Below are 25,312 nucleotides of genomic sequence, written 5' to 3'. Positions count from 1 at the left end.
CTGGACATTATCTCTGATACTGGTCTTTTGGGAGCTAAACCTGCAAAGGTTCCTTTTCAGAAAGGTTTGAAACTTGCTACTAAAATGGATACTCCTCTCCCAGAACCTGACAAATACAGAAGACTCATAGGAAGACTTCTCTACCTCAATATTACAAGACCAGACATTACCTATTCTGTGCAACAGCTTAGTCAATTTGTTAACACTCCTTGTCAAGCTCATTGGGAGGCTGCTTTACACTTGGTTAGATACCTCAAAGGATGTCCTTCTACTGGCTTACTTTATTCTGCAGATTCTTCACTTGAGCTACAGGCTTATAGTGATGCAGATTGGGGCTCCTGCATTGACACAAGAAAATCCTTGACTGGTTTTTGCATCTTCTTAGGCACCTCTCTGATTTCTTGGAAGACCAAGAAACAAAACACAGTCTCCAGGTCATCTGCTGAAGCAGAATACAGAAGTCTTGCCACTTCTGTTTGTGAATTACAGTGGATCACTTACATTCTCCAGGATTTCCATGTTCCTGTCACCACTTCCATTCCCTTGTGGTGTGACAATAAAGCTGCCATCCACATCACTGCTAACCCTGTCTTTCATGAACGTACAAAACATCTTGACATTGACTGCCACATTGTCAGAAATTTATACAAGACAGGTCTCATTCAGCCCCTTCACATCTCCACTCATGATCAAAAGGCAGACTTATTCACCAAGGCACTCTCAGCTCCTCAGTTCACCAATCTTCTCTTCAAGTTGGGATTGTATGACATTCATCAATCTCCAACTTGAGGAGGGGATGTACAATTCCTTGGTTCACAAGATTCTTCCACTGAGCTTACTGTGGTCTTCTCCTCAGCAAATCTGCTCCTTATGCTGAGCTGGTATTCTATTAGGATTTCTGTCACAGAAGCTTCTATTCCACCACTGCTCCTTTGCTGTGGTTTTCTGTTTTTCCTATCTGGTGACCTCACCATCTTGTAACAACTTTCTTTGTTTTTATCCTTTCAGTTTGTGTATAAATAGAGGTAGATTTCATTCTTGTAAAGATAACGAATACAATTAATACAAAAGAGAGTTTTTCTTGCTCTTCATTATCTTTTCAACAACAATAACAAAACGTTTTAAAAAATAATTTAGGCGTGATTCAATTCAAAAGCTTTATTACATAATTTTTCTTTCCAGTTCTTCTGCAACAATAATAAGCTAGCAAAGTTTTTGAGTAGTAACATCAATTTCTACAACACGTTATAGTTCATAGTTTTATTTACATTTAACTCCGATTTAATCGCGAACATGAAACAACACTCATATATATGGCATAAATGTTAAATTATAGGTTGTACAACATGTTTTCTTATTCATGACGGTTCCTCTTTTCTACATATTACTGAAAGTTCAGTCCTCCATTATTATTATCAAGGTCATCAACTTCATCAGCAATGGTGAGATTTTCCTTGGTGAAGAAAAAATCTTCTAAATTATAAGGTCCGACATAAAACGGAGCTCCATTCCATAGAGTTTTTGCAAAATGTTCATGGATTCTTTCCGTCGGATGGAATGAATCCCACCAAACATACTCATCAGAATTTTCACATAGTTCGAATTTGGCGATTTTCTTATTGCCTCCGCAGCTATAGATACCATTGTATGGTCCGGTTCCACAGCAAGCATTCACTCCATCTTTCAAACCTAAAGAAAACACAACACTTAAATATCAATTTGCCCCGTGGACTTATACATGTGATGCGATGAGCGATTAATAGAGTGGGTGAAATAGTCGTTCGGTTAAAAATTGACCGGTTTAACCAATCTCTTAATCGAATCGAGAAAATTATTAATTGAATTAACCAAAATTTAGAAAATACAAAATGAAAAGTATAAATTAGTCGGTTAATTTAGTTAAACTCATAAAAATATAAAGAATATTAATAAAAAGTAAACAATGTTTGACTAATTTATTTAACTAGTTTTTTTAATATTCTTAGCCATAACCAAAATTAAAAAAGTTATTAATCAAATCGACCGCAATAATCAAACTAATTAACCAAATACTTTAACCGAAATAGATCAATTTTGTTTAACCAGATTTTCGTTCACCTCTAGCCATTAACACTAATATTAAATTTGTCAGCCACTTAGTCTCTTAATATCAAATTAGAATAAATGTGTCCATTTTTAAGTTAAATATAGCGACTAGTTAATAAAAAAATTGGATTAACCATCAAAAAATTGACAAATAGTTAAAAATTAATAAGTTAATTACATAACTAATCGATAAAAATTACTAATATTTTACTTACCATATTTGGTGGGATTATTGATCCTGTCATTGAGCCAGTTATAGAAATTGGAGTTACAATATTTGAACCCTTTGAATAGATGTTGAAGGCTTGTGAGAACAGCTCTCAAGGCATTATTATGAGCCAATGCAAGAGAAGAAGCTGCTTCAAAACAGCCACCTTCACTGGCTTTGGGATTCATTGCTCTCAAAGCTGGAAGACAACCTAAAGGGCACAGGCTTAGAAATCCAAATTTTCTTGCTCCCTTCTCATATAAGCCTGTTTTAAAATTAACATTAAATTAAAGAAGGCATTAGTGAATTGAATTAAGAATTTAGAAATTGTCGCATTTAAAACCAACGCTAATCAACCTATTAGCCTTTATCATAGTGTTTAAAAATCAAACCAAATTGAATAAATGTACTGAAATGATAAATTCAGTTTGGTTGAATTTAGTATAAATAAACAGTTTTTCAGTTCGGTTTTATTGAAAATAAATAAATTAAGTCCTTAATATTTCGATTCGGTTCCATCTTGAAAAAAGAAAATTTAATTCGGTTCGATTCAATTTGCACCGAATTCACCCCTAATTATAGGGGTATAATAGAGCCGAGTCAACTAAAAACTGTCAGATTTAAGCTCGTCTCTAAATCTTGAAGGATAAAACTCGTCTTGAACTTGATCGAATTTTATTTAAGAGTTCGGGTTCGGATTCAGTAAAATAATTAAAAAGCGTACTAGACTCAATTATTTGTGTATAATTAAAGACATATATTTTTAACAAGATAAATATATTAATTAATCAAACAATCCTCTTGAATGGAATATTTTAGATATTGGAAATTTAGTTAAGAGTTAATTCAAACATCTCGAGAATTTGATTCGATTAATTTATACACCGATTTTGAATATTTTCTAAATTAATTTCAAGTAATTCATGAGTTGACAATTTTTATTATTCTGTCCAAATAATGCTACAAATAAATACTATCACGTAAGAAGGTTTATAAGGACATCTTCAATGCATGTCACTTGTTTTAAAACAAGTGACATTTCATCTCCAATTTGTCACTTGTTTTAAAACAAGTAACACTACAATTACCTCTCTCATTAAATAAGTGATTTACTATTTGAAGTTACATATTTACTATTCATTATTTTATTATTTGGCAAAAGTACAATTTAATATTTTTAATTTATTATTTAATTCAACACATTTATAATTAAAAACTTATATATATATATATATTATTTATTTGTAATATTATAGAATAATTTTACACATGAAAATATTAAAATATTATAATCATTTACTTTTAAATTATTAAATTAACATAATATTTTATATAAATAATTTTACGAGACAATAATTTAAAAATACTACATTAATAATTTAGCGAGACGAGAATATTATTATAATTATATATAGGCCAAATGTCGTAAAAAGGCCAAACCTTTCATAAAAGTTTCACAAAAGTTCTGACCTTTCAATTTTGTCGATTTTGACCAAAAACATATTATTTGGTTTCAATTGCAGCCAACTCTCAATTTGATTTTAATTTTGCCTATGTGGCGCTTATGTGGCATGCACATATATTGAAAGGTCAGGAGTTTTGTGAAACCAAATAATCCATTTTTGGCCAAAATCGATAAAATTGAAAGGTCATGACTTTTGTGAAACCAAATAATAAGTTTGTGGCCAAAATCGATAAATTAAAAGGTCAGAACTTTTGTGAAACTTTTATAAAAGATTTGTCCTTTTTACGACATTTGACCTTATATATATATATATTAATTGAACTAATATGTAACAAAATTAAGTTAAAGTGAAAAAATGATTAAAATATTAAAGATAAAAAAATATATTTTTTTTGGTGTAGAAAAAAGTGATTATCGTTAGAATAGATTTGGTGATAAATCAGCTAATTAATATTTAGTGATAAGTTTTGATTGGAGATATTTTAAAATGATGAATTATAAAGCATTTCTCTATCCAAAAATGTAAACCAAAGCTAGCTATTCACCTGGATTGCATTTGTCAAGTTCCCAATGACCATTCCAACGTAGACTTCAGGAATATAATTTTCTTGCATTGTGAAATTACCTAAATAACCACCCATGTAATCGTTACTTCCAATGCTAATGAAATAAACTGCTTCCGATATGATCTCTTTAGCCTGTGCTTCTCCAAGTTTTTCCGTCAGTGATTTCTCCACCTCTTCAAAATTTTTTAGCTGTGTTGGAAGATCTATTACCTAATTACAATAATAATTAAACCAGGATTAGATGTTTAAGATAAATTTAAGGAGGATAACTTTAGTTTAAACTAGGCATAATATTAATTAGGCGTCATCCTTACATTTCCTAATTGATTAGTCTCAGGGAGAACGCCGCCGCCACCGGATGCAAAGTTGGCACCATATGTGTAATCGGCGGAAGGTTGTAAGAATGGAGGAATTAGCGGCAACTTTGCATATTCAGCTGCATCCAATTCAACTCTGATAAATACTAACACAATACTGTCTCCGTCCGTTTAAGAAGGTACGAATGAGTTTTGCGCTAAAATTAATAAAACATAGGCAATATTTATTTTTCCAGTGATGTTATTTATTCAAAAGAAACCAATTTGAATATTCTATTCTTCTTTGACAACAACAAGTGAGTGAGACATATATATATGGACCCCTATATAAATGATGAATGTGCATACCAATGTAATCTACTATGATGCGGCCATCGGAGAAGCGTCCGGTGGGTGCTTGGAAGAAGCCATTCCGGCCATACGGCTTCAAACCTGCTCGGTTATCAGGTATAGTATCGATGTAGTTATTGTTGCCAGCGTCCACAGTGGAGTCGCCAAAGATGAACAATGCAGAAGAAGCACTAGTCTTCTTAGTAGCGGATGCCTTCAGCTTCAAGCTACTTGAAGATGCAAATATTACAAAGATCAAGAAGTAACCAAAGGAAGAATTAAGTCTAACCATTTTGCCTGAGCACCACAATGAGTGGCTTTTCCAAGGAATGAAATGCCATATATAAGGTGGGGAATACATATAATTAAATTGAATAATTTTTGAACTTTGTTTAGTGGAAGAATTGTCTAGTGCCGAATTGCCAATAAATCATCTTTGTAACTATCACCATATTGAGATAATAGCTTTTGTATTGTTGTTTAGTTCACTCAATTGATAATATATTTTACTTGGACATTTTATAACTTTCGTATCCAAACCGATCCTTTGTAAACTCTCTCACACCAATTTCGTTATTTTTAAAATTACAAAATTCATCAATGTGAGAGTGGTTCATTTAAATAAATCTTGTTTTATAAGAGTTTTACTCATCTGTCGAGCAAATTACTCTAATAAACCTAACATTTATCATATTTATTTTTACATCTTTTTTTGTTTTAGGATCAAATGATGTGATCTTTTACTTTCAATAATATAACCAATTAAAATGTTCTATTAGAATTTTTTAAATTTTCCGTTAAAGAAAAAGGAAATTTAATAATGTGATCCACAATTTTATGGTTTTTTTTTTTTTAGTACTTTTGTCAATTTTTTTTATAAAAATTCAATAATATAGTCTTTTTACGGTGAATATCGGTTTTATTCATAAAATACTATAATTATTAATGAGATTTAAATTAAGAGATCACATTGTTTTATTCTAAAGCAGAAGGATGGAAAGTGAATTATGAAAAACGTGAGGGATTTTTGTAATTTATCCTATCATGGTTAAGGCGTGTCGTTAACAAATCCATATGCTAGCATTTAGCAGTCTTCAAAACGGTGCGTTCGGATGATTATGATTTTATCATACGTGGCGCGGTAGCAGACTTTCTTAATCCCCATCTTCCTTCTCAATCAATTAAAAACCCTAACCAAAGAAATTCCCAATTCTAATTCATGATCAGAACTGATTAAAATAAACCCTAGTTTCAGTTACAAGAACAATCCACAAAATTTCACCAATGTCATCTTCCAAACGCCATTACAAGGACAAAGTCGCTCGTCGCAAGTATGTTAAACCCAATCTTTTCACTTAATTTTTTCAATTACAATTTTTCTTCATTATTTGAATATTTCCAACTGTGTGAGAAAAATTGCGTGCAGAGAAGAGAAAGTAGAAGAACCAGACCTACCGAAATACAGAGACCGTGCAAAAGAACGAAGAGAAGACCAAAATCCTGATTATGAGCCAACTGAATTAGTTGGTTCTTTTCACGCGGTTGCTCCACCGGGCGCGGTTGATCTCCGGTTAGCTGATGCCAATAAGATTTCCATTGAAAAGAGCAAGTACCTTGGAGGTTAGTTTCGTCTTCTTTTTCTGTTCTTTGTTATCAGTTATTTTGAAATGCCAAGTGATGAAATTTTTGAAAAATGGTTTAGGTGATGTGGAGCATACGCATTTGGTGAAAGGACTTGATTATGCATTGCTTAATAAAGTTAGAAGTGAAATTGATAAAAAACCCGATGCTGAAGATGATGAGGATGGCAAGACTAGGTAATTAAAATTACGGAATTCGTTATTGTTATTCGTTTTTTTCGTCATAGTTTTTGTTTGTGTATTAACCTGTGCTCCATATAATATGTGATAGAAAGCCAAAGGAAGACCTACAATTGTCATTTCGTACTGCGACTGCGAAGGTTTGTTAACCTGTTGTGATTATGTTATGGAGTAATGTTTATGGTATTAGTTTATTGATGAGAGTTTTATTTCTTGAACTTTTATTGAATGTTATTCAATTGCTTTGTTTCAGTCGGTGTATCAATCTATAGTGAAGCCTCAAATTATTATGAAAACCAATGAGATGTTTCTTCCTGGTAGAATGTCATTCATTTTTAACATGGTAAGGAATTTCTTGTTTTTCTTTGCCTTTTATTTACTCTGGGACTGTGTACTTAGCATTCAACATAACTAATTTTGTTGACCTTCGGGATCTTTACACCTGTTAGTGCGATATTTATTTATTTGTCTTTGCTTGTGTCTTATTAATTGATCAACTGATAGATCAAAAGTGCTTGTATTTGATATGGTTATTAATCTAGCATTTGTGTTTTTTCTTATTTGCATTTTAGGAGGGTGGATACACCCATGATATTCCTACTACCTTGCACCGGAGTAAAGCCGATTGTCCAGTTCCCGAGGTTTGTATTTGTTTATTTTGTGTAGTAATCTTGCTAAAAGAAATGAGGGAAGATATAATTCGAGTTTGTGTATGTTTTTTAGGAAATGGTTACTGTGAGTGTTGATGGTTCTGTGCTGGATCGAATTGCTAAAATTATGTCATACCTACGCCTTGGATCTTCTGGAAAGGTTCTTAAGAAGAAGAAGAAAGAGAAAGATGCAAAAGGTATTTACTTGTGGCCGTGTGTTAACTTATTTTACTTATTTCATATTTGTTTGCTCTTTCTCTTATCTATATCCATTTATTTTTTGACATTAATGCATATACTTAATTCTTATAATCTTATGTATTAGTTATAAAAAGATGTAGTCCATAACTTATTGAGCTATAATGCATTTAACTCTTATTGGGTTAGTAAATTAATAATTGTATCATTGGCGTTTTCTAATAAGTAGAGTGGGACATATAAGCGAACATAAGTTTAATGTGGGTACTGGGTAGTTCTATTGAAGAGAATATCACATGGCAATCCCTTAAAATATGATTTGCTTTTTATATGTGCTAACTTTTAGTTTGTTCCTTATGCACCTTTATTTTATCTTGAAGGAAAAAATTTAGCTCTTGGACATGAGTACAATGAAGAAAATAAGAATTTAAAACCTAATGGAGCTATATCAAATGATAAGACTGAGAAAGAAATATTGCCTCCACCTCCACCTCTTCCCAGAAGAACTCAACCCGATTCTCATGAGAATCTAGCTCCAATAGTTGCAAGAGAAGAGGACGATGACATATTTGTGGGAGATGGCATTGACTATGCTGTGCCTGGTAAGGACATAAGCCAAAGCCCTGTTTCGGAGGATATGGAAGAGTCTCCTCGAAACAAGGAAAGAGTTTCTTATTTTAGTGAACCAGTTTATGGGCCAGTTCCACCTTCTGGGCCCTCTCAGGAATATCAAGACCTGGTAAGATAGTGGGAGCCATATGTTCAACCGGAAAAAAGATCTTTCAAAATAATATTTTTTTGGATGAAATGGCTAAAAGTACTGTTTTTCTTGAATTTTCAGTTATCTTGGTTTTTTATGCTTTCTGTTAAAGTTCATCGAATGTATATTTTCATACGATATTGATTTTTCTCCCTTGACTTACTGTTTTAGAGCGGATATGATTCGATGCAAGCTCAAGCATTAGCAAGTGGGTATCAGGGAGAGTGGCAGGATTATCAATATGCTGAGCAATTGGCATATTCGGAGCAGTATATCCAGCAAACAATGCAGGCATATGATATGCAAGCAGCATCAGATGCTCTACAGGACCCACGCCTCATGTCTCAGGAGGAAAAAGATCGGGGTTTAGGCTCAGTATTCAAGCGAGATGATCAGAGGCTCCAACAATTGCGGGAGAAAGATGCCAGAGAAAAGGATCCCAACTTTATCTCTGAGAGTTATTCTGAATGTTACCCTGGATATCAAGAGTATAATCGTGAGGTTGTGGACAGCGACGATGAAGATGACTTGTCTAAAATGGATATGGGTGGACGGGTAAGTGACGTATCTTAGAATAAAATGTCACTTTTTTGTTTGTTGATGGCACATGAAAACATTATTCTGTCTCATTTTTGCCCACTGGAATTAGAAAATTGGGTGTTTGTGATGTAATGTTAACCTCATAAGCATCTAAAATGTTTTATCGAGGCACTAGTTGTGGCTGTTTGTTAAGTGAATTGCTCCTAATTATACTATTGGGTCAATTTTTTTAACAGGCAAAGGGTCGTCTTCATCGATGGGATTTTGAGACAGAAGACGAATGGGCAAAATACAATGAGCAGAAGGAAGCAATGCCGAAGGCTGCATTTCAGTTTGGCGTTAAAATGCAAGATGGGCGAAAGACGCGGAAACAAAACAAGGATCAGAAGCTGAATAATGATTTGCACAAGATCAATAAAATACTGGCTAGAAAGAAAAATGAGAAAGAGACGAATGGTGATGGTGGCCATTTTGATGAAGATGATGATGTACAACACGCTAAGAAGCCACGGATATAAAGTTGGTAAACCTATAATGCTCTAATTTTCTTTCCCGAGAAGTGCTTGTTTGTCGGCCATTGACAAACTTTGATGGGCAAATTTGCAAGGAGTTGTAAGTTTCATCTTGTTCCCTCAAGGTCCTCATCACCATGTGTGTTAAAATGAGAGCAACAGCAATGAAATTACTAGAAGCATTTAGTGCGGTTATTATGATACCATTATTGATGTCAAACAAATTCTTTGGAATGCAAGCAGATCTCAGATTTTGAACTCTTTGTATCTTGTACATTATTATCAAATGAGATTTATCTTCAGCATGAATTTTTCCTATGCATTTGATTAGTTGTCCAGTCTCGTCACCGTCATCATCGATGGGTTTGCCGTCGTCAAAATTCCAAACCGTCAACAATATGTCTGTAATTTTTTTTCAATTCCTGTTTCGTTTAGTTCCAGATGTAATTTGCAATGATGTAATCCCTGCGATAGAAAATTGTCATTTTCCGAATCTGTAAAAGATGTCTTGGTTTCACAAGATGACAACTCCATAACCTTTATGCTGGTTCTTGTAATTAGTAGCATTTGATTAATATTATCAGAGGCGAAGCCAGAAATTATTTTAAAAGGGGCAAAAAAAAGGTATATGTTATAATCTTAAAGTGTTATTATGTGTAATTACAAGAAAAAGGTGGGCAACACATTAATAAAAAATAATAAAATTTGTAATATTATACTATTTTACATATATATTATTAATAAATAAAAAAACAAAGGTGGTCAATTAATATAGATGTAGCTTCGCCTCTGAATATTATAAGGCTTAATACATAGTTTGACCCCTGAACTTGTACCCTTTTACCCATCTAACCTCTAAACTTAACGTCTCACCTATTGAACCTCTGAACTTGTTAAATAATCCGATTTGACCCCTGAACTTGATAAATATGTAAATATTGAACCCTTCGTGTCCACCTGTCACTTGAAACATTCTAGAAGAAATTGTGTACGGAGGGGTTCAATGTTTACGTATTTATCAAGTTCGGGGGTCAAATCGGGTTATTTAACAAGTTCAGGGGTTCGATAGGTGAGACGTTAAGTTTGGGGGTTAGATGGGTAAAAGGGTATAAGTTCAGGGGTCAAACTATGTATTAAGCCTTAGTGTTGTAGTCGTCAAAACTTTAAGCGCACATCTCATTCCGCCGCGCATATGTATTTTATCGAAAATGTTATACATACTATAAAAAAATTAGTGCACTTTCATAATACATACAAATATCTGTCTCATTTTCTTTTTGATTCTGATAACAAGAATACGAAAATAAATAAAATTGATTCATTGATTTGATTAATTTTTCATCTAAATGGTTTTATAAAAAGAGCGTATATTTGTAACTTATATAGTATATTAGTCACTAAAAGTACTTATGGGGTTCACTGATCATTTATGAATTATCTTCTCTTTCTGAATTATCTCTAAATTTTAGTTTGTTATCGTTCATAAAACTTCATTTAATAATTTAGTTGTTTTTCGCTGTGAGTTTTTTTAATTCCGATAATTTTTAATGATGTATCTCACTCTTGATGGACTATTTAATAACATGTCAATCAATTGTATCCCATTGAACCCACAAAAAATCTTACTAAACCTATTAATTAAAGTCTTAAAATCTCAGAAAATTCGCGTCACTAGAAGATTTTCTATAAATTAATAAACAAATTGAAATTCCAATTAATTTATAAGATTCCACTTAACTGACATATCATCAAATAAACTATCAGATCAGGTGACATATCATAAACGATAAATAAAATTAAAAAAACTCATATCACGGGCAATTAAGTTATTAAATAAAAACTTAAAAACAAATGAGATACAAACTAAGATTTAAGGACAATTCTAAATCACAGAACGTCGTCATAAATATCCAATATTTATGTAAAAAGTTTTAAAAGAGCTTGTGAGAGTCCTAAAGCCCATAAAAGTAAGGGCCCATAAACTAACCACCAGAGTACACAAGTCTTACGAACACGCGGGCAGTTATTAAGAGTACATATTTCAATAAGCCCAACGCAGCTTTCTTAATAAGGAATCCGATTCGACAAATTGCCGTGACTCAAACACCATAACAATCATCATCGTCTCCGTTTTCGTATTTGGCGTTTTTTGTGTGTATATGGTGGTGATCTATCTTTTATTCAATAAAAACCCTAATATCAATTGAAATTCAGCTCGTATACAAGCTTACAGGTAATTAATTTAATTTCTTTTTTAACTATGATCTCAATTCATATCCTGTTCGTTTTATTTCCAAACTTCTTTGATTATCTCATTAAACGCAGTGTTTTACGCGAACTTGTGCATGCCGTTGGTTTTAAGAAAATTACTAATTGGCGGCAATTTTATGGTTTTATTTGAATTTGTGTTATTAATTATAAATAATCTTTGATTTAGCTGGCTGCCTTCAGTAGTGTCTAATTCTTAATTGTCTTTATAATCATGTTAATCTGTTTATCTTAAAGCTAAATTTGGTTTATCTGTTTGTAATTGTAGTGTTATAGTGTAGTTTTCCCAAAATAATGGGAAGTTTTGAAGGAAAAGTTACATTCACTTCACTTCCTAAGCAACAAAAGGAGAAAACTATGTACCCTTTTGTTGAAGATGGCTTCAATAATAATTTTGCGACGCCTTCTGCCGCCAAAGGTGTGACTATTACCTCAAATTCTGGAAAAGATGATAAAGAAGATTATTCTAAGCAGTTTCCATATGATTCTGAAGACTATATTGATGATGGGTATGCAAGTGAAGAGGATGCTTGCAATGACATTCATAGTTTTAATAGTAAGAATCCAGAGGTCAACTTAAAAAATGTATTAACTGGGATAGTTGCAATTGTGACCGGGAAAAACAAAGTCCCAACTGTTTCCGTGAATCAACAGTCTCCGAATTCAAATGTTTCTTTTCTTGGGTCTGAAAAGAATGGAGACACTTATTTGCATTCGTCGGTTTACATTCCAAGTGCTCCTCCTCTACTAGATACGATTGGGAATACATTTAACGCTTACAAAGATGTATTGGATGCTGAACCACCAGATTGGTTGCCGGATAGTTCTGCTACAGTTTGTATGCAGTGCAGTTCCCCTTTCACAGCAATTACCCGTGGAAGACATCATTGTCGGTTTTGTGGTGGGGTTTTCTGCAGAGGATGCACTAAAGGAAGGTGCTTGTTACCTAAAAAATTTAGGGAGAGGAATCCACAGAGAGTTTGTGATGTCTGCTATGATAGGCTTGATCCTTTACAAGCTGTTTTAATCAATACCATTAGCAATGCTGTGCAAGTAGCAAAGCATGATGTGACGGATTGGACATGCACAAGAGGATGGTTAAATCTTCCTGTTGGTTTGTCTATGGAACATGAGATATACAAAGCAGCTAATACATTAAGAAGCTACTCTCAGGTGCAATTTGTTTTTAGGTTATTTACGCTACTAATCACAGTTCCAGATTCTTTATTTTTGGACATGGTTATTTTTCCTTTGCAATGAAATTCTGAGAATTCCTTTTTGTTATGTTTGATAAGAACTTTGTGTATCTGTGGTCTCAAATAAACAGGTTGCTAGATTAAATCCCGAGAAATCCATACCTCAGGCAGTTCTAAAAGGAGCAAAGGGGTTGGCAATATTAACTGTTGTCAAAGCTGGTGCATTAGTTTCCTACAAAGTTGGTACTGGATTAGTTGTTGCTCGAAGGTCAGATGGATCGTGGTCTGCCCCATCTGCCATATGGTCAGTTGGTCTTGGATGGGGTGCACAGGTGATACATATATCCATAAAATATTTCTGTTTAGAACTTTTGATTGAAAAATCTGTGTGCATTTTTTATTTCTTTGATAAAAAATTGGCTGTTTACATAAGTATGTCAAGAAATTCTACTTAAACTTCATAAATGTTTTTGGTTATGCTGTATCTGTTGCAGTTGATGAATTTTCTGAACCCTCTTTGTTTTCCAGTTTGGGGGTGAGCTCATGGACTTTATAGTTGTCCTCCATGATATGAAAGCTGTGAAGACATTTTGTAGTCGGATGCATTTTTCTCTTGGTGCTGGCTGTAGTGCTGCAGCAGGCCCTGTTGGGAGGGTGCTGGAAGCCGATCTCCGGGCTGGAGATAGAGGTTCTGGCATTTGCTATACTTACAGTTGTAGCAAAGGTAATTCACATCTCTGTGTTTGACCTACCGGCTGTATTGGCTTCAGTTTTAACTAATAGTTGGATGATACGGTTTACCTCGAACTAAAAATACTTTGTATCTGCAAAATTTCATGTTTGTGTAAGGGTGGGATTTTATCTTACTTGTACTTCTGTCTGAGTTGGAAAGCGATTAGTGTGCTATGTCTCACGTTTCAAGCACATTTCCGTCCTTATTTGCACAAATTCTATCTTTAGCGTCTCCATGATAGAATTTATGTCAATATGTCATCTATTTGGATCAGACGTCATATGGAATAATGTTTTGCATTGTTTGTGTATCCGATTTTCCAGGGTTCTGGTTATTTTCTCTGCATATTTTGTCAGCACATCAATTTGGTCTTTTTATAGTATGTTTTTTTTTTGTCAAAGTTGGGGGAAGTATGTGATTGTGTGAAATTAACATTATTGACTAGGGGATGGATTTCTGTGTTTTTATCCAGTGGGCATGCATTAGTATTATATTATGTACATTCACTAGTCTAATGTAACATCATCTATATCTGTATGCTCTAAGCTGTGGAGTTGTTATTAGCTTTCTAGCTGGAGTTAGAAATTGGAGGACCACAAGCTTTACTTTTCCGAACTTCTCTTTTGTCACATTTCTGTAATTTTGTCTAATATAAGTTTTTTTTATTTTCATATATTCAAGAATTTTTATAGTGTTAAGCATACGCAGTATATGGCGGTGGAAATTTGAAGAGAATATTGAGTTAGAAGAAGTGGTTTACAAAAGAATGAGTTAAATTTTTAAATACTCAAATTTTTGTGATTGGTTGATCTGCCACACATTAGCATTCAATGGTACCCTCCCATGCATAATCTACCAGCGTATTTGTCATAGTTCCATAGTAATTCATCCGTTACATGTAGCACCAAGAAAATCAAGTCTATTAAAGCTATCTTATTTTAGATAATTAATGCATGATTAAACTATTAATGTTGCAATATTGTAATATATGAGCTCGGGCAGATGTTTTATGCAGCAACTAAAAAGTTGTCAGTTGGAATTTCTGATCATTTTTTACTGCATTGTAACAGGTGCATTTGTTGGGGTATCACTTGAAGGAAATATAGTAACAACAAGGCTGGAGACCAATCTAAAGTTTTACGGAGATCCTTATCTAACCACAAATGACATTCTACTTGGCAATGTGGAAAGACCAAAAGCTGCGGAGCCCTTGTATGCAACCCTGAATGACCTCTACACCAGCATGAGGTGCATTTGCTCCTGAACTTAGTTTTCTTTCAGAATTGTGCAGCGGCACCAAGTTTATTGGGTTTAACCTTTCACCATAAGAAAAAATTATGCACATATATGTCAGTTTGCTCTTCAACATATTATTTAGCTTTGTTTTTCTATTTAATTAATGTTCATTTTCACTGTCCTATCCACTAAACTATACTGATGTAAATATACAGTTGAATGATACAGCCGTTCACATTTGTATATATTTTGTTTTGCGATCAATGATGATCGTAATTGTTGGCTATTGTTTTAGGTTTGTGTACATTTATTTTTCCTAATACAGGAGTAACCTCTTGAAGGAGTAGGTTCAAAAACTTTCTGATTGTGGGCAAGGAATCCTTTTTTTTCCCTTCACAATTAAGCAACTGCTGCTATATTAAATCATGAAAACCAATTTGCCTTTAGTTATTTGATAGCCCTTATTGGCCTCTTACCAAATTTATTCTAAATGTCACTCTCCTTTTGTCTATTTCTATGAAAGAAAGGTTAGTGGTATATGCATGCCACATAGAGCTGTTCAGACTCGGTTCGGGTTTCTGTCTGTGTTCAGACTCGGTTCGGGTATCTCCCCGCTCTGTTCAGACTTCGGATTTTGATAATTCATTTCTTTTCATATACGAACTTTAATTTTTATCAAAAATTTATGTTGATTTGAAAAGATTTGGCTTGAATACGTGTAATTTTAAATTGTTCGAATTTGGATAATAAATAATAAATCTGAATCGAGTGCAAGCCGAACTTAGATTTATAAATAAAACAGTTTAGACCAGTTTGATTCAGTCTGAATCCTCCAAACCCATGCTAAGTGGAAATTTTAAATCTTACCGTATTTCTCTTGATTTCTGTTAGTAAGATTTAATCCAAAATGAAATGAGATAGACATTCAACCCTAGCTCTGGCCAGATCTCGGTCTGGTTCCGGAATTGGCTCAAAACTGGTTAAACTTGTTCCACATTTTTGGAAATTCTATTATTAATTAGATATATATATATATATATTGTTTTAAAATTTATTTTTATAGTCGGTATTTTCCGGGCTGGTTCCACTTATCTTGGAACTGTGAACCGGCAGTTCAAAACCCGCGGTTCAAACCGAGCCAGGGCTATTAAACCCTATTACCCTTGATTTCTGTTATTAGGATAAATCCAAACAAAAATTAGATAGATGCACAAAGGGCTGACTTGGTATAGTCGTCTTACTAAAATACTCCTAACATGAAAAAAGAAGTTCTAAAAGAGGTTGAAAACCAAGCGGTGACATAGAAAACAAAAACCAAACGGTTCTAAATTGTAATCTTCTTCATAGCAGAAAATCAAGCTTTTTTCCCTAATTACCAGGCCAAACCTTAAGGACTTTGCTTCAGTCTTTACAGCTTTACAAACAGACAAAACACATGCTCATAACCCAACACTCAACACCAACACACTCGGGTCAGTCTTAAAAGAGGGAAAAAATCTTAACTTTTTGATGCTTTTGAGTTTTTCATTCCTCTGTTCTGTTAAAACATGGGAAACAAAATTTGCACCATGCTGCCCAAAAACCTGAAGATTCATAAGAAACCAAAACCAGATGGTTTTGTTAAGTCAAAGGTTGTCACTTCCAACAAGATTGCTGATGATGATGATGATGACGTGTTCTTAACGCCCGAGTCAGATTTTACTGATTCTGATGAAAAACAAGAGGATCATGACAAAAAGTTTCCATCTTTTGTCTGTGAAATCTGTGTTGAGCAGAAGGGTCTAAACGATTCGTTTAATCTCAAAGGCTGCACACATTTTTACTGCAGTGAGTGCACTGTTAACTATGTAAAATCCAAGCTTGATGATAATATTACTTCCATATCCTGCCCTATATCAGACTGTGCAGGAGTTTTGGAGCCTGAATTCTGCCGCGAGATTCTTCCGGAAGAGGTTTTTAATCGATGGGGGCTTGCTTTATGCGAGTCTCTGATTGATGGTTCTTTGAAATTTTACTGCCCGTATAAGAATTGTTCAGGGTTGTTGATTAATGATACAGGAGTTGAGATTCAACAGACGGATTGTCCGTTGTGTAAGAGAGCGTTTTGTGTCAAGTGTGAAGCTCCTTGGCATTCTGAGATTAGTTGTGAGAAGTTTCAGAAATTGAAGAAGAAAGGTGATGATAGTATGTTGGTGGATCTTGCTAAGAGGAAAAATTGGAGGAGGTGTCCTAAGTGCAAGTTTTATGTTGAAAAATCTGTTGGTTGCTTTTACATGAAATGCAGGTATGTTTTTGGCTCTTTTAATTTGTTTTAATTGCTTTTTTAGAAGTTGATTAGATATGAATTTGATTACTATGTTGTTTGTGTTTATCTTTTATTTCTCTGCTGCTTGGTATGTTCTGATGTGTGGACAAGACTTATTGATTCCTGTTTATTCTGTATGCTAAGATTGACTTTGCAATTAGGCTATCAGAACTGAATAATTTCAGTATCTTAATGAATATCTGGCTTGGTTTGTGACATAAAGAAGACTAATATCGCAGTAATTAACAGTTCTAGTGCTTTACTTTAGTCATTTATGTTGCACGGAAACAGATTTGGTGAAACGGAAACGGTGAAATGGTTCTTTTAAAGCATAGGTTGTGAATATAAGTTTCAGACTTTCAGAAGTGTTTTTGAAAATATGAACAAAATGTTGAAACGTTACTCAACAAGTTTTCATAGAACATAATTAGTCGTCAAGGGCATGATCTACCTATGAGAATTCAGTCATCATTCACTTTTGAGTTCATTTAGATTAGCACATACACTAATCATACTAATAGGTACCCGAATCTTAATTTAATTACTTAAACGAGTAATTAATGCTATGCTAATTGTGGCTAACACGGTTTGCTTCTGCCTTCAAGTTAAGTTTCTGCAACATTGTTGTGCATATGATTTTTCAGCTGCGTTACATTTCAAATTTGCTAAAAAAGAATAATAAATTGTGCTCTTTTCGGGCAGAGCAAATTGCAGGATTTTGCTTAAATTTTGCATACTAACTTTGTGCGTGTGTATGTGTGTACGCGCATGCGTCGGGTGATTACAGGTGCGGATTTGCTTTCTGCTACAAATGTGGTGCTCGCTCAAGCACGACTTCACATGCTTGCCCAAAGTGTAAGCACTGAATGTGCATAATATGTCTTTCATGATCTCTTGCTAGAGTGATCTAAACAAAATAGGAAATGGTTTTCGAACTCTAAGTTGATGTAAATAGTCTACAATTGTTATATTCTAGAGTTATGCAGCTATTTTTAAGGTTATTACTAGAGTTCAGCTTTATAGTTATGTTCAACTTATTTCTATTTCTATGCTTTGGCTCAAATTTGGCCACCGGAAAAAGGCGGAAAAAGTGTTATCTGTCTAGTACAGCAAGTCAGAGGAGGCTGCACAGATGAAGGACAAGAACCAGGCGCTTTTTTAGCTGACTCTGTTAACCATAAATCAGTATGATAGAAATGCTCTCACGAGTCCGCGTTCGGTTGGTTCATCCTAAACCAAAATGAGAACTCCAGACTCGAATTCGCCGAACCAACGGAACATTAAATATTAACTGAAACCGAGCTAACTGAAAAATAAAAAAAATAAAAATCGAACCGAAATGAAACGAATAAGTCAGTAATTTTAATCTTTTTGATTAAAACTGCCAAAAATATAAATAATTATACTTAAAAAAAATATCCTCGGTCTTATTTTAAAAATCTCATTCTATTCTATATACAGATTAAGAAAGCGTTTATAAAGATATTTCTTATTTCTATTAATGGTAGTGGAATTATTCTAAAAATATTTAATGGATTTGTGAGATTCTATTTTTGTTGACTAAAAAAGGGGTACAAAGAAAGATATTTAATGTCAAATTATTTTAAAAACAGAAATGGAACTTCCAAAATAAGACAATCCAAAACAGAAAGTGAGACTTTTAAATTAGGACAAAAAATATTTAATTTATTAGGCCGGTTCGGTTAATTTGGATAATTCAAATTTGAAGCAATACTTATAATTTAAAATTGAACCGACTGAATTCAAATTTATCACGGAACTGAATCGAATGGAAATTATTGATTCGCCAGTTAATTGCCGTTGGTCGGACATTTTGCTCACCCTAGGTTGTTTAGCTAAAAAAAAATGTAAGTGGAAAAAGGAACAACTTAAGGAAGATAAAATGCCTAATTGAACAACGAACAAGAAATTCAAACTTCATATGAAAAATGCCCTTAACCATTGCAATTCTACTCCAAGTTGCAGAAAGTCTTGCCTCAAACCACCTATATGAAGTTGTATTAAAATTACACCGAAATTTCCATCTTTACATATCTCTAATTCTGTTAAAGAAAGGGACACGTTTATTCGGACCAAATCAAAATTTGACTTATTTAAAATCATCATGAATTTACTAAAGTTTATAAAATTTCATTTCCAAGCAAGTAGTTGGAATTGGATAGATTGGTTCTTTTAGTTCTGTTCGATTTTTTAGTTCCCTTTGTACTAAAAATCGAACTAAAAGACTAATTTTGCAAGTAATGTTTAGTGAAATTTTCGCTCGAAATTATATGATCTATTTAGTGAAAAATTCTGATTTAATTCAAATATTTTTTTTTAAAAATAATTATGTTAATATAAAAAAATGTGCATGCACTTAATGGTAAGCGAGAGTGATTCGGTAACAAATATTTATTTGACCACACAATTGAAGTTGTAGGGATGTTTTTGGAAAGGACCCATAGAACAAACACTCAAAACTATTCTCCCTTAAACAACGACTTGTAGTGGTTGAAGGAGTTAGTTTGGCAACAATATTTAAAACTAAATAAAAATCAAGGTTAGTAACTTTCATTTTTATTGATAGATATGGTTTCCTAAAACTGCATGCAATAAAAAGGATCAAATCGACGGCGATATTTTCTCAATCGGCGATCATATATGGTTTCCAAGTAAGTAATTCTAGTAATACATCTTCTATTGCTCTGTTCTTATATTTGTGATGTGAAAATTTGGCCTAAAACAAACCATTGTTTGCAAAATAAATAATGTTAACACCTACGTTAAATCAAAAAGGAAACCTGTTTCTTCTATTTTTACGTATGAAATTATATTTGGATTGCATGGTCATCCTTCAAATCCCAATCCTTAATGTCAACATGCACACTGCTATGTCTTTTTCAATTTATTATCTCCCCTCTTTTCACCATTTTTTTCAAATAGACATGAGTATTTTTAACTCCATTTCATCAACGTCATTTCTCATTCAAACTTTTTGTTGAATCTGTCTTTTCTCTTTTATGTTATTATATGTTAATTTTTTGATTTGCATTAAATGGTGATTTCTTACTCTCTTATTTATTTATGAAACTTATTTAAAAGAAAAGACAACATTCAAAATATCTAATCCTAATTTTTAGTTGATCTGTGTTCTATATATGTTGGTATTACAGTTGTTTGGTTTCTGAAAAATTTCATGATTTTTGTCTGCAACTCAAACATTTCATCAATTTGCTTAAATGGGTTGACCAATTTTTACTCCAAGTTTAAGTTTTCATTTTAATTTATAAATTCAGTAAGATTTTTATTACTACATGTTTTATTTTATAAGCATTTTTTTCCTGAAAATGTAGTTTAACTTAGATCAAATAATAAAAAGAGAGTTATAACAATTATTTTCTAATGAAATCAATTTTGGATTAAAAGACTTAAAATGATACATATTTTTAGATCTACACAAAAAACAAAATTTTTTTTTTCTTGAAAAGTTTTTATTTTTCATTTTTTAATTTTTGATTGGTGGTGACTTTTTGGTCAATCTATTTAAATGACTGAATCTTTGAATGGTGTAGATTGTTTATGAAAACTTCATTTTATTGTTAACATATGCAAATTTTGCATTAATAAAAAGATAGATTTGAGGTGAGGTTCATGTATTTCTTATGGGATTATTGTACTCCCTGTGAGATTAAAATAGTCCTTATGATATTATTGTACTCTTTATGAGGTTAAAGTACTACTTGTGAGGTTAAAGTACTACTTGTGAGGTTATTGTACTCCTTGTGAAGTTAAAGTACTCTTTCTGAGGTTATTGTACTCCTTATAAGGTGAAGGTATATGTATGTCAATGAAGATAAAGATCAATTTCAAAGCAAGATTCAGCCTTAATGACCGTTTATGTGGTTAGTATTATTGATAAATTTATATTTATTATTTATTGCAATATTTATTGGTTTTCAGATATAGCATCGTTTGAATTACCAACATAATTATTAAAGGTGATTGCTTAAATGTGATCATTACAGCATAAAGTAAGGACACACCGGAACAATAGAAGTCATAATTTTTAATACCGTTCGCTTATCATTATCGTTTATCTCTTGCGAATTTTCACATGTTAAGCGAATGTGTAATTGGATGGCCCATGAAGTGGCTAATAAGTCCTTATATCCTTCTTTTTATGAGTTATTCAGTAAATTTTGTAAAATGCGACAACTATTGCTGAGAAACATTATATACTTCTATTTTCTCAAATCAATATAATGGTAAGTTTGACAAACTAAAAACAAATGTAAGACATGTATTTTTTTTTAAAAAAAAAGCATGTAGAACTTGTGTATTTGTACTTGGTCATGTTATCTTTAGATTTTTAATTTATAGTAAAATAAGAAACGCAGTATTACAATGATGATCAATAAAAAATAAAATACCAAAATCAGAAAACAATTATTATTTCCATATTTCTCACTATCTTTTCCAATAGACTTGTAGAATAACTATTTAATTTACAAATGTAATAAATTAATTAAAATAACTACTTAATTATTAATTAAAAAACCAATTCTATATGAGGGGCCTCCCAATCGGCCCCTCTAACTCCTATTTTCAGTAGATAACTCGGGAAAACTCCTCCAGCATCAGGTATGATTACGCTAAACTATTATTTTATTTAATTTAAAAAAATAAATGAACAGATATGCTATGTTGGGGAACTTTTTCTGGATAATTGTTCAATCTACGCTATTACATATTGCAATAAACTCATAAGGTACTACTATTGTCATATCCTTTATACTAACGGTATGTTTTTTTTTTTTAATATTATCAGTTTATTTTATCGTTCTACCGTTTGTTTAAAAAATTATTTGAACTTTGGTTTATCTTAATTTGTTAAATGGATGTGTATTTGGATGGCTCATATAATAGCTACAAAGTCCACTTATTCTTATTTATTTAAAGAATGACTCATTTCCTTCATAGGATGGTCATTCTTCTATATACATATTTATATATTGTTATCTCTGGCAAAAAAAAAAATGAGTGCATATTATTATTAATAATAAAAAAAGATTATCAGCATTAATACACATCATGAAGTTAGCTGCACATATGCACATATTCATAATAAATAATTTATTTATTTACAAATTCTTACAAATATTAATTATTTAATATAATATTTTACGTATTCATAACACATATTAATCAACAATTTTACAATTTAAGAAAATTTAGTAAATTATCAAAAATACAATATCTGATAAAAAAATTGACATGGACTCTATAATATATTTTTAAAATTACACTGATTAAATATAATTAATTTCTTTCTAAAATTTCAAATAAAGTTTTAATAATAAATAAAAATACAGAGTTTTTTTTTGGCAAATAGATGAAATTTGAGAGACTTGGGCCACGCATTTTTCGATAATCAAAACAACAGTTGGATCAGGCCACTGGGCTCAGAAAATACGCCCCAATAGTGTTTTGGGCCTCGCATGATGCCCGTCAACAAGTTTATCAGTCTCGGTAATCTTCTTCACCAAGCCGAGGTAAAATCGATGAATTAAGGTAAAAACACAAAGCAAAACACATATAACTCTCCATTTTCAAAATTCAAAATCCTCAAAAAAATCAAAAGTCTATTACCTAAAAATAGCTGATCATCAATATTTTGCACAATTCCCATAAAAAAATTAGTTGAACTTTCAATGGAATTCCAACAGATTTTAGTCACTGAAGAGTCCCAACACACACAAATTCCAAAACAAGAACAAAAAAGCTCAAAAAAGAGACTAAAACTGGCAGAAAAACCAGCGATTGTGCAGATAGACGACGATTTTGATGAGTTTCCTGGGTTTTTTTACACACCCAACTCGAATAAAGGTAACAATATCAAGTCTCCAATCTCTGTTGAACACTACAGTAAAAAAATTGACCTCAAACCCAACAAAAATAAACTCCATTTTATTGATCTCAATCAAGATTATTGCTTTATAGATGATATTGATGATTATGATGAAAATGATGATCTTAGAATACTAAATTTCACACCTTTATCCACTACCCAGATCAAAAAAAACAAAAACAAGAGAATTTTCACCAATTCAATGACTGAAAAGGGCCAATCTTCAAAAACCAACAAAACCCCTGAATTTACCTGTGAAATTTGTGTTGAAACCAAGTTTCAAACTGAGTCATTCTCCATACAAGGTTGTACTCATGCTTACTGTAATGACTGTACAGCCAAGTATATAGCTTCAAAGTTAGAAGAAAATGTGAGCACTATTAGTTGTCCTGTGTCGGGCTGTTCGGGTTTTTTAGAGCTCGAGTATTGCCATAAAATTCTCGGTTCTGATGTGTTTGATAGATGGGGTAGTGCTTTATGTGAGGCTTTGATTGTTGGGTCTCAGAAATTTTATTGTCCTTATAAGGATTGTTCTTTGATGTTGATTAATGATGAGGAAGGGGAAGTTATAAGGGAATCGGAGTGTCCGAATTGTCGGAGATTGTTTTGTGCGGTTTGTAAGGTTCCTTGGCATTCGGGGATTGATTGTGATAAGTTTCAGACGTTGCATAAGGATGAAAGGGAGATGGAAGATATAATGTTGTTGCAGTTAGCTGAGAATAAACAATGGAGGAGATGTCCTGCCTGTAAGATTTATGTGGAGAAGACACAAGGTTGTAATTACATGAAATGCAGGTAATTTTTTGTTTTCTGTTTCTTTATAGTTTTTATTTTAAAATCTGCAAATTGTTAATTGATTGTTTACTAGCATGCTTAATTGGTTTTCCTTGTGTTTCACTTGTTGTTATCAATTTTAGTACATGAAATTCCCCTGAATTTCCACCTGTCATGAATGAGACCATTAGGCTATGCGTCAATTGTTTTTCCATACAATCTGTGATTATCTACGCAGTTGGCTCTTCCATTTGATATACGGTTAATTCAAGCTAAAATTACAGACTTCGATGCATTTACCGATGAGTTTGTCGGTAAAATTCATTGGTAATTCGATGTTTTTAGTAGTGTACAACACCTTTTCTTTTCGCCTATGGATTTTCGATTCTATGTCTGGTGTCAAAGTTCGGGGTCCAAATGCTCTGGAATTCCTAACATTTGCTTTGTGTTTGGGTGTTTCTGTTTAATAAAGATCTTATTTACCTTAAAACAAACTCTTTGCTCACATGAATTGATAAGGAAATGGAATTTGGACTAATCAATGTTGCTACCAATCCAAAGTTAATATATTACATGTGATTGTTTGGAAGTTTGACATTTTATTGCAGTCATTCTTGCAATTCATGCATTTTGCTCTAATCTTGAAGCAGACTTCTTAATTTTGCACCTTGACATATATATTTCGCTCGAGTTGATAAAGACTAGGAAGATGGCATTCAACATGCTATTTGCATTTGTTTAGTCGTTGCTCTGTACCGGTGTAATGTCGGATATGCATTGGATCGACATTACTTAGTTAATGTTTGAGAAAACGCAGTATTTTGGTTCAAATATCAAATGAAATTCTAGCTCTCTGATAGCCTCGTTCTGCTTGAACAAAAATTAGCTGTGTTGCACAGCAATTTGTTGAAACTTACGCTTCACTATTTCGTTTCTGTTTGATCTGAAAGTTTACATTTATAATTTATTATTTCAATATATATGTTTCCGAATGTTTGTCATTTCAGCGTTTCTTGTAAAAGATATATTTTCGACAAATTTTGTTACGTGCAATCCTATGGAAGTATGAAATTTGTGTAATTGACATGTTGTAACCTGTGGATTTGACACAGGTGTGGAGCTTCTTTCTGCTATCGGTGTGGAACTACTAATATTAATATCCAGCAGCATTACTGTTTAGTATGCAAAGGATAATTCTTCAACATTATATAGTTCTAATTCTAAATATATGCTATTTTGCTTTCTTGTTAGATCATGAAAGTAAGTTTTATTTTTGAAAATAAACATAAAATTAAGTTAAGAAACGCATATTATTCTTATGTTAATATTTTGCTTAATTTATTTGCTTTTTTTTTGTTCTATCAATAGTTTAGTTTTAGCTGTTCAAATATGAAGCTGATGAAAATTTCATATCTGGTATCTATTGTCTCTGTATAAAGTT

General features: G+C 32.6%; 5 protein-coding genes across 5 annotated transcripts; 4 read left to right on the top strand and 1 right to left on the bottom strand.

Annotated features, from left to right (window-relative positions):
- Positions 1-1,245: 1,245 nt before the first annotated feature.
- Positions 1,246-5,405, bottom strand: LOC126668715 (GDSL esterase/lipase 5-like). Its single transcript, XM_056104710.1, has 5 exons — positions 4,990-5,405; positions 4,639-4,760; positions 4,297-4,534; positions 2,301-2,558; positions 1,246-1,689 (listed from the first exon to the last, which is right to left on the bottom strand). The coding sequence occupies exons 1-5, from the start codon at positions 5,330-5,332 to the stop codon at positions 1,385-1,387; spliced, it is 1,266 nt and encodes a 421-aa protein (XP_055960685.1). The 5' UTR covers positions 5,333-5,405; the 3' UTR covers positions 1,246-1,384.
- Positions 5,406-6,103: 698 nt separating this feature from the next.
- LOC126669952 (suppressor of mec-8 and unc-52 protein homolog 2) lies at positions 6,104-9,794 on the top strand. The gene is made up of 10 exons (XM_050363601.2): positions 6,104-6,302; positions 6,398-6,591; positions 6,674-6,788; positions 6,883-6,931; positions 7,045-7,134; positions 7,364-7,432; positions 7,515-7,638; positions 8,020-8,378; positions 8,571-8,954; positions 9,176-9,794. The coding sequence occupies exons 1-10, from the start codon at positions 6,256-6,258 to the stop codon at positions 9,455-9,457; spliced, it is 1,713 nt and encodes a 570-aa protein (XP_050219558.1). The 5' UTR covers positions 6,104-6,255; the 3' UTR covers positions 9,458-9,794.
- A 1,745-nt stretch (positions 9,795-11,539) lies between these two features.
- On the top strand, positions 11,540-15,170 carry LOC126669979 (uncharacterized). Its single transcript, XM_050363634.2, has 5 exons — positions 11,540-11,684; positions 11,988-12,892; positions 13,047-13,247; positions 13,444-13,639; positions 14,719-15,170. Exons 2-5 carry the CDS (start codon positions 12,014-12,016, stop codon positions 14,910-14,912), a joined length of 1,470 nt encoding a protein of 489 aa, XP_050219591.1. The 5' UTR covers positions 11,540-11,684; positions 11,988-12,013; the 3' UTR covers positions 14,913-15,170.
- A 917-nt stretch (positions 15,171-16,087) lies between these two features.
- Positions 16,088-18,190, top strand: LOC126666996 (E3 ubiquitin-protein ligase RSL1-like). The gene is made up of 2 exons (XM_050359936.2): positions 16,088-17,168; positions 17,977-18,190. Exons 1-2 carry the CDS (start codon positions 16,432-16,434, stop codon positions 18,053-18,055), a joined length of 816 nt encoding a protein of 271 aa, XP_050215893.1. The 5' UTR covers positions 16,088-16,431; the 3' UTR covers positions 18,056-18,190.
- Positions 18,191-22,745: 4,555 nt separating this feature from the next.
- Positions 22,746-25,236, top strand: LOC126667224 (E3 ubiquitin-protein ligase RSL1-like). Its single transcript, XM_050360192.2, has 2 exons — positions 22,746-23,892; positions 24,984-25,236. The coding sequence occupies exons 1-2, from the start codon at positions 22,901-22,903 to the stop codon at positions 25,063-25,065; spliced, it is 1,074 nt and encodes a 357-aa protein (XP_050216149.1). The 5' UTR covers positions 22,746-22,900; the 3' UTR covers positions 25,066-25,236.
- The last annotated feature ends 76 nt before the right edge of the window (positions 25,237-25,312 follow it).

Source organism: Mercurialis annua, linkage group LG2 (genome assembly GCF_937616625.2).
Source record: "Mercurialis annua linkage group LG2, ddMerAnnu1.2, whole genome shotgun sequence".
Lineage (NCBI taxonomy): Eukaryota > Viridiplantae > Streptophyta > Magnoliopsida > Malpighiales > Euphorbiaceae > Mercurialis > Mercurialis annua.
This window is presented reverse-complemented; position numbering and strand designations above follow the sequence as displayed.